The following is a 17,525-nucleotide window of genomic DNA, read 5'->3' on the forward strand; positions in this document are numbered from 1 at the left end:
TTTCCTTTAATAAAGGCTATGTCGAAATCAAACTCGTTCAACTGTATTTTCTAACGATGCAGTTTTAGGTTTGGCTCTTTTAAATTGTTTAACCAAACTAAAGGTCTATGGTCTGTTTTTATTAAAAATTTCTTTCCGTACAGGTAATAATTAAAATAAATGGCTAGGAGCTCTTTCTCGATCGTACTATAGTTTAGTTCGTGAATTTTCAGCATTCGACTCGCATAGTATTGTAAATAACTTTATCGTCTTGCATTAAGACGGCTCCTAGCGCGTAGTTGCTTGCGTCCCTGACAAGAGTAAATAGTTTTTTAAAGTCGGGGTATACTACATTTGGTTCGCTTGTGCTTAGTAATTGAAGTTTATCAAATGCCTCTACGAAGTCTTCATTTTCTAAGTTTACTCTCGAATTTTTCTAAATATTTTATAAGGGGCTGTGCAATTTTTGAATAATCTTTTATGTAACGTTTTTAATACCCTGCCATGCCCAAGAAACTTTTAATCTCTTTTTGATTTGATGGTAATTTGATTTTGTTGATTGCTTTGAATTTGATTTTAGTAGGTTTTAGCCCTTCTTGATTCACTATGTGCTCTAAAGACTCGATCTCCTTTTGCAAATTGACACTTGTTAATCTGGAGTTTTAGGTTTGATTTCAATAGACAATCAATAATTGCCCTAATATGTTCAAAATGTTCTTCTGTACTCTTAGAAAAAATGAGAACGTCGTCCATATATACCAAACATATGTGTCCTATGAATGGCTTAAGTACATTATTCATAAGGCGTCGGAATGTGGACGGAGCGTTTCTTAACCCGAATTGCAGAAAATACTGTCATGATATTATGTATGTAAGATTGATGTAAGATTGTTAATAGTTTTATTTAATATAAGTACGCGGGTGGTAGTTATGTAATATAAAATACACGTTTCAGATTAAATGTTTCGAATTGTATCAACTTAAATATCAGACGACCGTTCTGCTTGCGACTTTCTCCTTTCGACTTCTTCTTCGGCTGTGTTCTCCTCTTCGTCCTGTGTGACCGTCTTTTGCGTAGCCTTTAATACCACCTTGCTGCTGCGGTCTGGTAACACGTCTACATACTACTTTACACTCGGCCCTCCTAATCCTCAACATCCGTCTCGGATGATAACAGCTCTTCGTTCTCTGCCACGAACTTCCACAGCTTCATGTTGTCGCAGCTTGTCGCTGTGATGTTTGGTCCTTCGACGTTAGTTGCTGGTTTCTTTACATCATATCGACCGTTGCGCTTCACATTTACGATCTTGTATGGACCCAGGAATTCGCTCGCCAATTTACGCCCTGCTACGAATTGTGTTCTTTTGATGGCAACGAGGTCACCAAGCTTGTAGATACTTTCCGAACGACGCTTCTTATCGTAGTTGGCCTTGTAGCTTGCATGAGCTTTCTCAATGTTGCGTTTGGCTTCGCCACGCAAATATTGACGTTCTTCGTTAAATTGTTCGACTAACTCTCAATTCAGCAGCTCCAGTAATTTGTCGTCGACCTTATTACGAATCTTAGTACCAAACATTATCTCAAATGGGGATGCGTCTGTAGACGAATTCACGTGCGAATTTATAGCCCTTTGCACACTGGATACGTGTTTAAACCATCTGGACGGCTCTTGTGCAGAAACTTTTGCGATAATCGAAAGAATGGTGCGATTGACCCTCTCGATTTGACCATTGCCTCTAGCCACTCCTGTCGTCGACCAAACGTGCTCCACCATATTAGCAGCGACACCTCTGTCGCTAACGATGCGCATTGGGAAACCGAAAATGCTTGCCCATTCGCACAGTGGGCGATTTGGTCCCGCTAGCGGCATTTAATTAATAACTTCTAAACTAAAATAGATATCTTCAGTCGGTTTTTTTTCACTGATCAGAAAAAATCATAGATTTTTATAAGTTAAAAAAATTTTTTTTTAAATTTTTTTTTTTAATTTAAAAAAAATTTTTTTTTTTAATTTAAAATTTTGTTGTACTTTTATTTTATTTGAACTTCAATTAACATATTTCATATATAAACTTTATCTAAAAAATGATGGGATGATGGAAAAAAATGGGATGACTTCTGAGTGCAATACTAAAAAAAGATCCCTTTTTGGTACTAACACTGTTTCTAAAAAGTACCATAGTTTCAAGGCTAGCAGATAATAGCAGTTGATATTACACATTTTGGACGCCACTGATTCACACTTTCGGCTAATAAAGGAGTTAGACTGAACTTATTTGAACAAATTAAGTTCTACTCCACGAAAGACAGGTGTACGCTAATCCGGGCTAGTTGTTAATACACTGAATTACCACTACGTTTTATGAGCTACACATTTATAGACCGGTCACAAACATTGATTTTTTTGAAAATACATACCTTGAATATAATAAAAAACCAAACTTCTAACAAATTCACCAAAAATTGTAAATTTCCGAGGAACTCAAATTCCATGCGCGCAAAGAGAAAAAATTGTGTAAAGCTCTTTGCGAAATCATATGGCGTGTTTGACCGATCACAGCTGATGATCAGCTGATCGTAGAGCTTTCAAAAAGCTTTTAAAAATCTAATCAAAGCATCTGCTATCGATATGTGAAAAAATATTAACGGATTTTAAAATTTGAAAATTTGAATTAAATGCCGCTAGCGGGACCAAATCGCCCACTGTGATTCGGTTAGCTTCTTTACAACTTCTTCGTATCCTGTTGACTTAACTGGGAAAAGCCATACAAACTTGGAGAATGCATCGACTACTGCCAGTATATACTTGTAGGCTTTTGATGTCGCATCCATGGGGCCTAGATGGTCGATATGCAAAGTATGAAGAGGTACATCTCCCTTGTCAATACAGTGCAAAAAACCCTCTTGCTTGCCTAACTTCTTGCTATGGATGATACAACGGATACAATTAGAAATGTATTTTGACACCTTACCCTCCAAGTGTGGTATTAAATACTGCTGCTTAATGCTATGCATTGTCTTCTGTACAGCAAAATAGCCATCTTCGTGGACGTTGGCTATCACCTCACGCTCCATCATCTTTGGGACCACCAAAAGCTCGTTTCCAGCGACTTGTTTAAAGAGTAGACCTCCTTTCATCTTGTAGTCTTCGTACGGTCCTGCTTGAAGGCTTTGAACAACTGCCTTAACATGTTCATCCTCTTGCTGAGCCTTCACCAAGCGAGCAGAAAGTTCCGTTGACACCATAAGGACATTCTGTGGGTAGCGACTTAGATGATCTACGTGTTTCATCTTTTTTCCAGCACGGTGTTCTATATCGAGAGTCAAGCCTTGTATATAAAGCACCCATTGCTGCACATCTCTTGGAACATCTTCTTTGGTCGTTACTTGTTTAAAAGCTGCACAGTCGGTTACTAGCTTAAATCGGATTCCTAGCAGATAATGACGGAATTTCTTTAATGCTAAGTAGCTATGCTTCTTAGATTCAGCTTCGGACGCCTTTTTGCTCCAGAAATGGACGGGATGAAGCTTTGCATCGAACCACTGCATCAGCATTGCTCCGAACCCTTCTTTGGATGCGTCAGTATGTAATTCAGTAGCAGCATCTCTGGCGTATATAAGGTTGGCCAAAAAGTCTTGCGGTATTTCCGATAGGTGTTTTTGCAAGCGCGTAGTTCTACTTCTATTCGTCGCATCGGTTTATGCTATACCTTTTTGGAAAGATCTTTTCACGCTCTAACACGTGTTTGATTTATTGTTGTGGTTACTTACTTACAACAACGTGAAGCGCAAACGGTTGTGGTCGAAAAGCGGTGAAGCTGCCCAGACGGTGGCCAAGCCTGGATTGACGGTCAGGAAGGTTCTTCTGCGCGTTTGGTGGGATTAGCAGGGAATCATCCACTATGAGCTGCTCCCCTATGGCCAAACGCTCAATTCGGACCTGTACTGGACCGCTTGAATGCAGCACTCATGCAGAAGAGTCCATCTTTGATCAACAGAGGCCGAATTGTCTTCCATCAGGACAACGTCAGGCCACACACACATCTTTGGGGACTCGCCAGAAGCTCCGGGAGCTCGGATGGGCGGTTTTTTTGCATCCACCGTATAGTCTGGATCTCGCACCAAGTGACTACCACCTATTTCTGTCCATGGCGAACGAACTTGGTAGTCGGAAGATGGCCACAAGAGAGTCCTGTGAAAATTGGCTCTCCGAGTTTTTTGCCAATAGGGAAGCGAGCTTCTATAATAGGGACATTATGAAGTTGGCATCTCGTTGGGAACTCGTCATCGAACAAAACGGCGCATATTTGACTTAAATCGCATTATTATAACCAATTTTATGAACAATTGAAAATTCAATAAAAATACCGCAAGACTTTTTAGCCAACCTTATATGTGCAAGATCGGTTCACAAGTTAACAGCATTTTTAACGATTTTATTGACTCCATCTGTGCAGGACCAATCTTAAACTCGGCGTCTTTCTTCAATAAGTTGGTTAGTGGTCGAGCGACTTCATCGTATCGGGGAATAAACTTTCTGAAAAAACCTTTTTCCAGCCATTCCAGAGTGGTTCCGTCAGAGGCCAAAACTCAAAAAATGTGATGACATATTTTTTTAACAAAATGTATCAAAATTGTCTCTTAAAAGTCCAAACTTCTCTTTGGCATACCGGATTTTACTGGAAATCTAACGGTACTTTCTAAAAATAGATTTGCAATCGTGAACACGTGTTCATTTTGGCAACGCAGCTGCGCTTTGGAAGTTATTTCTCTCTTTCAATTCGCCCTTTAAAGTGATCAGACGTACGCTGCAGTGCTCCGATTTGAATAATTTAACATGAATTATGAAATTGAAGGTATTTACTTTAAATTGAGATATTAATAATTAAGTTTCCTGAAAAAGTTTTTTCGTAAAACTAATTTGATCGAATAACCCTTTTTTGTGTATTTTTTGAAAGTATATTTTATGTTTAGTTAGACTTTTAGTTATGTTCCAAGAAAACCCAGAACTTGGTTTGTATGTTTTTGTGATCGTCTTATTTTAGGTTACTAAATATTTTAAAATTAGCTGCCGAAATTTGCCGATGTGTGTTTTCTTCTAAAATTAGTAAAGCAGTTAAAGGTGAGTCTTTGCTTATTGTGCTTTGTCTTCGTCTTTAGTGGTTTGTGTTTTTGCAAAAATATTAATTTGTAAATTATTAGTTAAATTTTAATTTTGGATTTTGATAGATGCATCGCAAAAATGTGTTATTCCACGTCTGCATATTTTTAATATTTGGTGAACAGGTAATGAAACCAACGCCGAAAAAATGAGGAAATTGATTTCCGATGTGCAAGCGGATATTGAAAACAACTGCTACATTATTCCAGAGTTGAGCGAAGTATCCAATAAAATTGAGAACCTCTGCAAAACAATTGTAACTTTTTGGAAAAATATCAAACGGACAAAATCTGCAATTATTAAATATCAATCTGGATGGCTTAATAAAAAAGACTCAATTTCAATAAAACGCCCCTATTGCAAATCAAATCAAATAGAGGAAAGTTCTCATCGGGCCGTCCTAAACTTGATTTTGAGGAGGCTTCAGAGAGAACAAAGCGACGACGTGTAGGTCAGCTCATTAAAATAGATGAATCCGCTGTTTCTTCTCTAAGCAATGATGCATCTTTGATTCACAGATGTGCAACAATATTGCAAGCCATGGCATCGGGATTCAAAATTAATGTGGAGAAATTTGAAAATTACGTGCTGGATACAGGCAAATATCTTATAGCTGCATATCCATGGTACTATTTACCGGCTACCGTCCATAAAGTCTTAATTCATGGTTCAGCTGTAATAGAGTATGCATTAGTGTCGATAGGAGAGCTTTCAGAGGAAGCAGCAGAGTCCAATAACAAGGAGCTAAAAAAAATATAGACTTCAACACAGTCGGAAAGTATCTCGTACTTTAACAAACACAGATGTCATGAACTATTTATTATTGCGTTCAGATCCATTTTTAACAGGACAGAGACAACTTCCTAAAAAAGATAGTTCGAGTTTGCTTATATCTGTCTACGAATTACTTGATGATGCTTTATAATTTTTGTTTCATTAATATTTTGTTTGTTGATTTTTATTTTAGTTTTTTAAGAATATGTATAACTACGAAAAATATCTTCCATACCAAAATCGTGATAAATTAGATTAAACAAATATGTTTTTATAATTCGGTATCGATTGTTCCTATGGGAGCTATAGGATATAGCCGATCGATATGTCCGATTTTTGTTGCTATATGTTTAGACAAATTTGCTAAATTATTGTTATAAATTTCAGCACGTTATGACCATTATTAGTATTTTTGGCCGCTCTTCCATACAAGCGGATCCACTGTGGCATTCGCTCACTTGATTCTTAACTGCTTCTGCTTCACCTGCGGATAAGCGACTTGGCGACTGACGAAATGGTTTTATAACTCCATCTGGCGTGATGCTCAACTTGATTGGGTACTGCACGAAAGCAGTACACTTTGAAAACTGTTATCGATTAATTCCATTACCTTTTCTTTGTATTGAGGCGCCACTGCAATGTCATTGTGCTCCTCGAATACGCTGAGAACGTCACCTGAATATTCCATTAAGCACTTCTGGGCGGAATCAAGGCTTTCGAATATGAATCCATTGGCAACAGCTGAGAGCTTGAATTTCTTGATAAAGTCATATCCCAACAGCGCACTGTACTCCATCGCATTATTTGGCACCACCAAGAATTTGTGCTCTGTGTGCAACTGGTCGATCTATACACGCGCATTGAAAAAGCCTATTGGTTTTGTGCTTTTATTGCCTAAGCCACGCAAGGTAGATGCACTTTTCAACATGTCGACATTGTTCATCTTTTCCATCACGTTTTCATTTACAATAGTGACGTCAGAGCCAGTGTCGACAAGACAGTCAACACGCACATCGTTTATAAGGATTGTTTTAAGACGGCGCTGATCTGCAACAATGTGTACTTTGTTGTTACCTTGAGTACAATTGCAGGATATATGTATGCCCATTCTCATTGCAACGGAAACACTTAACTTCGGCTTTGCATTCGTTTCGTTTGTGATCTGGTGAACCGCAATTATAACAATGCTCTTTACGTGATTTGTTTGCTCCATCTTTGCTAGTATGTTATAGCCCACTGTACTTGAGTCACTGTTCTTCTTCTCGTTACTTTTTTTTCAGGTTCTTGTGTCAGTTCATAGATTTCGTACTCTGCCTTAAGTACCTTATATGTCATGCACCGGTACATAGCACATTTGTACTCGCTTTTTATCTGTAAGCCATTGACAATGTGACGTATCACTGCTGCCTCCTCGACATCGCCTGTACTTGCCAGCTTTTTCATTTGGAGAATATATTCATGGAACGATTCAGACTTTTTCTTTTTACGATCGCGCAACAATTGATGAATATCGGCACTGTTCCAAGTGCACTTGAACTCTTCAATTAGCTTCTCTTTCAAGTTTTTAAAGTCACACACCGACTCCGATTCCAAATACAATTTAGCCGCACCAGTGATCTTAGCCCTAGCTTGGACATATTTTTGTTTTTCCGACAGTTCATATGCACCGGCATTGCATTCGAAATTTTCAAACCATTTGAGCACTGGCACCGTTGTACCGTCAAATTCGTTGATAATTTTCTCAAAACCATTGGCCGCAATCTTGACGTGACTCTCCCTTTGCTCATCTACTTCCACTTTCAGCGCCATTAGTTGGATTAGCTGCTCCAACTTGGTAGAAACGTTTATGTCACCTTGCAACGCCATATGAAAATCCAAACTGCCTTGTGAATTTGTTGTTATTTCGTGATCCCCTTCCATATTTTCTTCTTTAATACCTAAAATTGTGTTCTTTCCCTTTCTTTATCTTGTGTATGCTTGTGTTTCGTATTCTTCTGCAATACACACCGAGCACCAACTCACTGACGAATACACACAATTGTAACGGCTTTTTCTTCTCTCTATACGCTTTGGTACGCCGTTTCTGTCGCTATTTCACCACTGCACGCAATCGAGACTTTAATGTTTTGCATATACACCGACGCGATCGTTTGACCTTGAACACTAAATTGTTCCTTCACTGTTCTATTTCAACTTTGGGCTGATTATTGTAATTTCTTAGTCTCACAACTTTTGCGTAGCCTTTAATACCACCTTGCTGCTGCGGTCTGGTAACACGTCTACATACTACTTTACATGTATATAATCCGGATCCATCTCGATTTGATAAAACCCTTAAGCGAGGGAGAATTGTCGTTTTTAGTTCGGTGGAGATATGTCGCTAGATCTCGTCGGCTGTTGATGCTGATGAAGAATAGGTTTAGGTTTAGGTAGGACCGGCTGCCCCTGTACGGGGCAAAGCATAGACCAGAGGAGGTCCGTAGCTGTACCGGTAGCTTATCTACGTCTCAGAAATCGCGCAGTATGGATGCATTTTTGGCAAAAGCCAGCAGCATCCTAGGAGGTAGCCGTGAGACGTGCCGAAGATCGTTGTAGCACGGCGAATTAAGGTATTTCAACCGGAGTCGGGATAACGCTGGGCATCTACAGAGAAGATGCTCAAGTGTTTCCTTAACCCCGGGTTCGTTGCATTTCCTGCACTGATCACTGTTCGTGATGCCCAGCTTTACAGCATGGACGGCTGAAAGACAGTGACCAGTTAAAATGCCTAGCATTAGCCTGCAGTCTTTCCTTGAAAGCTGCATGACGAATTTGGTTAAGTTTTTGTTAGTAGAGGCACACATCAGCCTTGCAGTTTTGCACGAGTTGGCATTACGCCAGCTCGCGTCCCACTGAAGTCTAGAGCGTACCTCAATTTCACTGCCTAGAGTTCGCAGGGATATCGGAACATTGCACATGTTACCGACATCGAGCCCCACTCCCTCTTTGGCGAGAATGTCTGCGATCTCGTTGCCATCGATGCCCTGGTGGCTTGGGATCCAATAGATACGCACGACCGCAGATGCGTTCAGCGACTCTATTGCTCTTCTGCTGTCCAGGACAACTTTGGACTTGACCACATCAGAGTGCATTGATCTTATTGCAGCCTGGCTGTCAACAAAGATGTTAATAGAGGTGTGATTACGCTGTAAACCCCGAGCCAATTCGGCAGCCTTGCCAATGGCAAAAACTTCCGCCTGGAAGATGCTGCAATGGTCTGGGAGTTTATAGGATTGTTTGGAGACCGGGTCTGGGCAGTATACGGCCGCTCCGACACCATCATCCATCTTCGACCCGTCGGTGAAGAGGTTGAGGGCTTCGGGAATGCGTAACCCTTCCCGCCAGCACTCCGGTTCCAGGAATATTGTGTTAATATGGTCAGTACTGGTAAGGGGGATAGTATAGTCCAAGTCTCTACTAGTCTCCCTACCAATGGCGCTGTGACCATAGCCTAGCAGACCCAGATTGCCAGTTGCGGCAATCCGTAGGGACGATTTTGCGGCTATGGATTGCGCGTATAGGTTTAATGGTTCGACACCAGCTATTACCTCGAGGGCTTTAGTTGGCGTCGACCTGAGAGCGCCTGTGATACACAGTAGCGCTTGACGCTGTGTCCTTTCCATGATGGATAGGTACGTCCTTTTTTCAGTGGCCTGCCACCACACTAGAACACCGTAGGTGAGGATAGGGCGAACAACTGAGATGTATATCCACCGCATTAGATTAGGAGAGAGGCCCCAAGTGCAACTAAGCATCTTTTTCGCCATGTACAAGGCTCCGGTGGCCTTCTTCACCCTTTCTAACACATTGAGCTTCCATGTCAGTTTGCTGTCCAGGACCACACCTAGGTATTTTACTGCTAGGCTCGGCTTTAGCGTAGTGCAGCCTATTTTTGGGGGGACCACGCAGGTACCTTATACCTCTTCGTGAAGAGGATAAGGTCCGTTTTGTCCGCGTTAATGCTGAGCCCGGCTGATTCGGCCCATGCTTTAACATCCCGCAAAGTAAGTTCCATTACGGAACTAAGGGTGGTTGGGCATTTCCCAGTTATCAAAATGCTTATGTCGTCAGCATAGGCAATTAACTTGGGGGCCCGTCTAGTAAATTTTAGAAGTAGGCTATTTACGACCAAATTCCAAAGGAGAGGCGAGAGAACCCCACCCTGGGGAGTGCCACCTCGCACTACCTTTGTAATGGCCGCATCGCCCCACGTAGCCACCACCCGCCTGTCACAAAGAAGGCGGTTGACCCACCTGTGGATCGCTGGTGCCGTGTTAACTGAGGTAAGGCCCTTCATAATAGCATCAGTGGTGACGTTATTGAAGGCGCCTGAAATGTCAAGAAATGCACCCAAGGCATATTCTTTATAGTGTTCTGCTTTTTCGATGGAGGCTACTAGAGCATGGAGAGCAGTCTCAATGGACTTGCCCTTTGTGTACGCATGCTGATTTGGGGACAACAGATGCATTGTGTTGCTTCTGATGTGCAAATCAAGTAGCTTTTCCAATGTTTTTAGCAGGAAAGAGGTTAGGCTGATAGGCCGGAAGTCATTTGGGACCACATGACTGCATTTGCCCGCCTTGGGCAGGAAAATGACTTTCGAGGTCCTCCAAAGAGTGGGGATATGACCCCATGCGAGGCACGCCGAATAGATACCCGATAGCCACGGAACAATCGTGGGCTTGCTGGCTTGCAGCATTGCTGGCGAAAGTCCATCGAGACCGGGCGACCTGACCTTCGCAAAGGAGTCGATAGCCCAAATTATTTTGTTATCTGTAATTAGACCGGCTGGGGGTCTCATAACTGGGAGACTAGGAAAGAGCTGCCAGTCACTGTTCTCTATTCCAATACATCCCGGGAAATGAGTTGAGAGCAGTGCTTCAAGAGTTTCAGCACTGCTCTCCGTCCACGCTCCGTCGCCCGACTTGAGCAGACTAGGACTGGAAGGCTGCTTGGACAGCAGCTTCCTCAGTCTGGAGGTGTCTTTGATGTTATCCAGGTCCGAGCAAAAGGTTCTCCATGAAGACCTTTTGGATGATCGGATCATCTTCTTGTACGACTTCAGGAGAGACCTATACTCGTCCCAGACATATTCGTTATCCGCCTTCTTAGCAAGTTGAAACATGCTAGTAAGCTCCCCGCGTAGCGATGAGAGATCTGGGTTCCACCAGGGTGGCTTCGAACTTCTCGTCGGTCTTGAGAGCCTACAAGATTGGCGAAACGCAGAAAGTAGTCCTGCTGAGAGGACATTGACATTTGTTTCTAGGTCCTGTACCGAGTTGATGTTACCCGGCGGACCAAGAGACTTGGAGACAAGGCTAGAGAATTTCGCCCAGTTGGTATTTCGGGGATTTCTGAACGGCTGAGCCGCAGGTACCCTATTAAATGGAATGGTAAACTGAATATACTTATGATCCGAGAAGGAGGGTCTATCCAGGACCCTCCACTCTTCTACATTGGTACACTCAGTTGCAATCGTTAAGTCCAGCACATTACTGGAGGTGGGACCTACATAGGTAGATACCTCACCTCTGTTGGCTAGTCTAAGCTTATGGTTAAGGATAAAATCAAGAACTGACTCACCCCTGTCGTTGATGTCGGGACTTCCCCAGACGCTATGGTGGGCGTTGGCGTCCGTTCCGATTATAATATGCTTATTGGAGGAGCAGACCATGTCCACCAGCCTCCGCAGCTCGTCAGGTGGAGCCGGCTTGTCGTGAGCCATATAACAGGATGCCAGCAGCAAACATCCTTCACGGCTCTCCAGCACCACCACGGTTAGATCGTCATTGCTGTAATTAGGTAGTAGATGAGCTTTTAGCCCCTTTTTTACAAGGATGGCAGTTCTCGATCTACTTACCAATGTCGGGACGTATAAATCATAGTTAGGCGACTTCAGCCCAGCCACCGTGTTGCCCGACGCTATCCACGGTTCTTGGACCAAAGCCGCGTAGGCGGACGCTTCCTCCAGGGCAAGGAGTAGCTCCGCCGAAGCCGTTTTGGATTTATGGAGGTTGAGTTGCAGCACACTCATTAGAGGTTAGCAAACTCGCGGGGGGGTCCGTCTGCATGGACAGTTCCTCCCCCACCTCCTCCGTCTTGTCAGTCAGGCTGAGGTTCTGGGTGGCGTCGGTCACGATCTCAAGACCGAGATCTGCCTCAACCTCCCCTGACCTCAGCGTGTGTGTGTCCTGGTCGTTGGGATGACGTTTTTTGAGGCGAAGGTACACGCTCCCTAAGCCCCACGCCATCTTCCCATTGCGCTTGTATAGCAGATCCTCGGCCTCCTTATTGATCTGAATGATCACGTGCTGCCCACCACTGGGTAAAGGTTCATCAACCTTCAGCACGGACCAATCACTCGTCGGTATGGCCGGGTTCTGCTTTTTAAGCAACTGAAGCGCCCGCTCTCCCTGAACAACTATTGGGAAAAGGACTTTCGCCTTCGGCATGGACGGAATATTATTCCTGTCCACCACGTCCAGCTTGGCCCCCTCCCACAGCCCGTCCAGTTTGGGTACGGTCGCTTGCAGCCACTGCAATGTTGGGTCGTCCTTGCATGTCAGGATCTTGACACCATTCAGCCAGCCAGTGCCTTCGAAAGTAGGCATTGGACTGTCTGGGACATTCTCCATCCTGACAAACAGTGCGTCGACCAGCTTACTATGGGTCAACCGCCACCGCTCTGCAGACATTTTCCCGTTAGGGTCCCCTCTGTCTATGAGAGCAACGGCGAGATGCCGCCTGGCAGTTTCAGCAACCGTTGCTCTCTGTCTCGTCTTGTTCGAGTCCGTGTTGGTGGAGCCAGGTGCTCGCAGCCTCTTGCTCACTGGGGCCCCTTGCTTGGGACTCTCAGCGGACCGTTGGCGCTTGCTTGCCATGGACTCCACCTTGTTGTTGGCAGGGCCGGTAGAACCGGTCTGCACTTAAGTGTCTTTTGGAAGGGGGCTAAGTTGGTTTTCCCGCATCCACGTGTTGGCCCAGGCAAGCCTCTCCTGGTCCTTGACGGACAGGTTAGCTACGCCACTAAGCCTTACGTGAATACGGGTCGCCGCCTTATTTTTGGCCTTCTCCTTCAGCCCCCCCGTGCCACGCTGCGCAACCTTGGAGGTGCTGGCGATAGGCAGGGGTGACTGAAGAGGAAGACGTTCCCCCTCCACCGTAGAAATTGGCGCAGCGCTCTTTTGGTCCGTGTCGGTTAAGATCACAGCACCCGCGCGCACCAACCTCGAATTTTTGGTGGCAGTGTTGTTACAACTGGTGCGGCCTGCTCCCGCCGCCTCAGAGGTGTGACCGCTGGCGACACGCAGAGAGGATCTCTCCCCCCGTGCCCGCCGGTGGTAGCAGTCACGCCTTCCACCGACGTTTGGGCTGACATCCCAGCCCGGGTTGAAATGTTTAATAAGTCCATTCTGAGACCATTGTTGGTTAATTTTGTTCTTGGGAGCCCCCATAGCGTTTTCAGTCTGACCGCCAGACACCTCGTACCATGGATTCTGCTACTTATCTTCAGGCAGATGCCCGAAAGATAAGGAACAGAGTCCTCAGCTAGGATCTGCAGTTCCTGAAATATCGACAATGAGGTAATACAGATCCTACCCAGCCAGCACCCTCGGGGAGGGTTCAGCAGAGGATTTTTGCCAGCCATATGCCTCCTTCAACCTGTTACATATATTTCCTGCCGGCAAAAAGTTATAATACCCTTCTACCCTATGCGTAGCGGGTATACAATTATACTATTTAAATATAAGTTATTAAGTTTTCTACAACTGCGAAGTGCATCGCATCTGCGTGCCTTCTCAGGCACGCCTCATCTGAGCTAGAGCTAGGTATACAAAAAAATATGAAAAAAGGAACAAAAAAAAAAAAAACAATAGCTTGGGTGAGAATAAAACTCTATAAGTTGCATAAACCGGACGAGGCCACAGGATAGTGGGTGACAGTAAAGACGAGCGTGGGCAAGGCCCGCAAGATTGGATCCATTCGGAAGGAGAACCAGCATTGCAACTGACCGACGAAAGACTCCACGACACGACTGAATGTCCACCACGCGGACCTTTTCGTCAATGCCAGGGCATACAACAGAGCCGCCATTCTTGTGGTGGGATATTTTCCTCTTTGATGACCACCATGTCACAAATTTGAAGGTCACGTGAAGGTTACTTATTCTGGTTATGCAATTCCGTCAAATACTCACTCTACCATCCTACACAAAAGTCCTGATCTATGAGCCGTTGCCAGTGATTACGGATGGATTCCACATCTTCCCTGGTTTCCGGTTTCACTATGGAAAGTAGCGATCAGAACGCCGTGATGACAGATGTGTATAACAGCTGTACTCAGTAGAACACCTTGTGTGTTAATTTCCAGGAACGATTGCCTGGGAAGGAGTCGACGGTTTGATTGTCGACTGTGTAATGTGTAACGAAGCTTGTTCGCTGAAAGAAGCTGGTGGACTTGTAACGCTATGAAAGGCGTACGCGATCGCTGTTGTCTGGTCGGATTGGTGTGGAAAAAAAAAATAATAATTACAATATTAATATATTCGCGTACCTAAGTTGGAGTGGGAAAGGGTGAAGGGACATACAAGGACAGTAAACAAAAGAGTTAGATGAAAGACAGGATAGGGATCTACCTTCGACTCGGAACACTTCTTCTTTGCACTGCACTCATTGGTGCAGTCGCCCACCCTACCATGATCCTGCAAAGCCAACGTTAAAAACAATTCAAAACAATTAAGAAAGCTACAATCGAGTGTGAGATACCCGCTAGCCATTTTGAATAAAAGCAAAATATTACGGTAATAATCTCAAAATATTAAAAATAAATATGCATGTATTCTCGATCGGGATTTGAACTCGAGCACCGCCGACTGGGTGGTTAAAATAAAAAAAGTTTGTACCTCGAGCGGGCTCGAACCCGGGCACCACAACTTGCTCGGCTTGCACTCTACCACCTGAGCTATCGCATTGCTTATGAAGCCCCTATGCATACAGATGCTAATATAGACGAGCATGTATATACGCATACGCATACATACAATACATATGTACATAGCAGGCGGTTTTGCCCATACAAAAGTTTTTCTTTAATAAAATCCACAATTTTCATACCCGCTACCCATTGGGTAGAAAGGGTATTATAACTTTGTGCCGGCAGGAAATGTATGTAACAGGTCTCCGGACCGGACCGGCAGGAAATGTATATAACAGGTCTCTGACCCTATAAAGTAAAGACGATCTAGCCATGTCCGTCTGTCCGTATGAACACCTAGATCTCAGACACTATAAGAGATAGAGCTATATCGACAGTATTTGTTATGTTTGCACGCAGATCAAGTTTGCAGCAATTCTTGTTAAGAAGGGTCTGAAATTTAAAATCATGAATAGCACTAGAGAAAATGCTATGCAGGCTGCCACAATTGAGAATAAATGCATGCACGCAGATGTCTCGATCTCAGAAATATGTATGTATGTATATCTCCCACCAAGTCGCAGTCGCAGTCGGACGTGTTTTTTTTCTTTCCTCTTAAACTTTGTGATTTTTCATTGAATTTCATATTTATTTACAATTAATGTAACATTAATTATACTCTCTCATTTGTGTTTAACTATAGATCGTTAAGTCGCTGTGTGCTTTCTTGTATTTATTATCAGGCATGCTCCGGTTTTCACTTTCGGTTTTCGTTTTCGTTTTGAAAATGAAAACGAAAAAATTGGTACTCCCGTTTTCACTTTCACAAGATTTTTTCGAATTGCAAAACGAGAAAATTTGATTTGCCGAAATGAAAAGTAAATGCCTTTTCCTATATTAAAACGGATCTTATTTGCAAAATGAAAAAAAGTAGTTGACTCATTGGTTTATTGTCGTTCTTTTAAGACCGCCAGCAGATCAATTAGGCTTGTAATTATTTTTAAAACGACTAATATCTGACCCCATCTCAAATTTGGATATCAAATTTTGCCATCGGCAACAACAATTTTCGTTTTGGTGAGCGACCGATAGGTCCGACACCATGAGTTATCGCCTAAGCTGCCATACTTTTGATAGAATGAAAAAGCAAGTTAAAAATACTTGTATAATCAAACGGATGGCGATAAATTTGTTGAAGTTTGGTAAAATATGTTTTTTAAAAATTAATTAATTTAATTTAATTAGTTATGTGCTAAAAGTGTATAAAAAAAATTGTTGAAAACACCGCACTATGGTCCCAAATCCCGATTTGGTGGCATAAAATCGAATATTGCATCTATCGAGCTGAAACTTGGCATACTTCATTAATAGACCACTCTAAATATTTAAGCAAACTTTCAAGTAAGTTTGACCACGCCTACTCCAATGCCCATATAGACATTATGACGTATACGTGATATTTTATTTAAATTTGTTTTTTTTTTTTTTTTTTTTTAATTGCTCTCTTTTTTGTCGTCACTCAGTGTACATTCATCTATTTGACCAAATACAAGTTCAACCAGTGCGGAAGAGTGGCGCCCGCTGTCCATCCACACGTCCAGCAACGTGGCGTGACAGAATTCAAGCACATCTAAATAATTAAAGCATCGGAAAAGCCGCAAAAGCCGCAAACCAAACTATTATTAAAATTTAATATAAAGTGTCTACTATTGTTTAACATACATTAAACAACGCACAAATACGCAGAACACCTTTTTTTCCTCTACAGAAGACGAACACTTTTGTCAGCTTTTTGATTTCCTTGGACAACACCAAACAGTACAAATATATAACGTTAAACAAATTACCACACAAACTGTGTTTATTATTCGTAATTTACATACCTCCAACTTCAATATCCATTTTAAATAATAGAAAAATATTGTTTAGTTTAGATTTGCCAAGCGCTCAAAGTTATTAAAAATTTCCCGCCAATTTTGTCACAAAAATCAGCTGCTCAATCACCTGACTTTAAACATCTGTAAAAATTGCAAGGTTGCATTTTTGACAAAAATATTTATTGATACTTTCTATCTAGGGTATCTAGTTTAAATATATAAAAAAAAAATTCAGATTTTCTTCCATGAAATTTTGGACTTTATGCCACCAAATCGGGATTTGGGACCATAGTGCACCGGAATGAAATACATTGAAAAGGTGGCATCCCCATTTTTTGTGGGAAACAGCTGATTGCCGTTCAACTGATTTTTTTAAAGAAAGTTTCAAATCTTTCTTTGCAAAAAAGACAAAAAGCAAATATATTTCATTCAGGGGAAGCATAAATAAACAATGCAGGATAAAAATATCCTTATGTGAGTTCAATCCACGCACGAAATTTGACATACAAAAGACATTTTTTCGCGTTGTTTACTTTTAACCAAAACACAAGTCAGCTGTTTCAGCAGAAAAAAATTAAGCGTTTCGATAGCAAAACGATGACCAAAAACGTGTGAAAACCGGAGCACCTAAAAACGAAAATCTCGGTTTTGGTCCCAAAACGAAAACGAAAACCGAAAGTGAAAACCGGAGCATGCCTGCATATTATTAAAATTTTTCTGAAAATATAACAACAAATTGTGTGGTCAAACTCTGCTTTGCTTTGTTAGCAAAACAATTCTGG

The 17,525-nt window shown here is 42.4% G+C and overlaps 1 protein-coding gene and 1 long non-coding RNA gene across 2 annotated transcripts; both read right to left on the reverse strand.

Moving 5' to 3' along the window:
- Positions 1-11,305: 11,305 nt before the first annotated feature.
- LOC127566115 (uncharacterized) lies at positions 11,306-13,140 on the reverse strand. The gene is made up of 2 exons (XM_052007719.1): positions 11,814-13,140; positions 11,306-11,745 (listed from the first exon to the last, which is right to left on the reverse strand). The coding sequence occupies exon 1, from the start codon at positions 12,832-12,834 to the stop codon at positions 11,959-11,961; it is 876 nt and encodes a 291-aa protein (XP_051863679.1). The 5' UTR covers positions 12,835-13,140; the 3' UTR covers positions 11,306-11,745; positions 11,814-11,958.
- A 3,289-nt stretch (positions 13,141-16,429) lies between these two features.
- LOC127566120 (uncharacterized) lies at positions 16,430-17,020 on the reverse strand. The gene is made up of 3 exons (XR_007955409.1): positions 16,750-17,020; positions 16,589-16,666; positions 16,430-16,496 (listed from the first exon to the last, which is right to left on the reverse strand). It is a non-coding gene; the product is annotated as an uncharacterized LOC127566120 (long non-coding RNA).
- Positions 17,021-17,525: the final 505 nt, after the last annotated feature.

The sequence above is a fragment of the Drosophila albomicans genome, chromosome 2R (genome assembly GCF_009650485.2).
Source record: "Drosophila albomicans strain 15112-1751.03 chromosome 2R, ASM965048v2, whole genome shotgun sequence".
NCBI classification, from domain to species: Eukaryota; Metazoa; Arthropoda; class Insecta; order Diptera; family Drosophilidae; genus Drosophila; species Drosophila albomicans.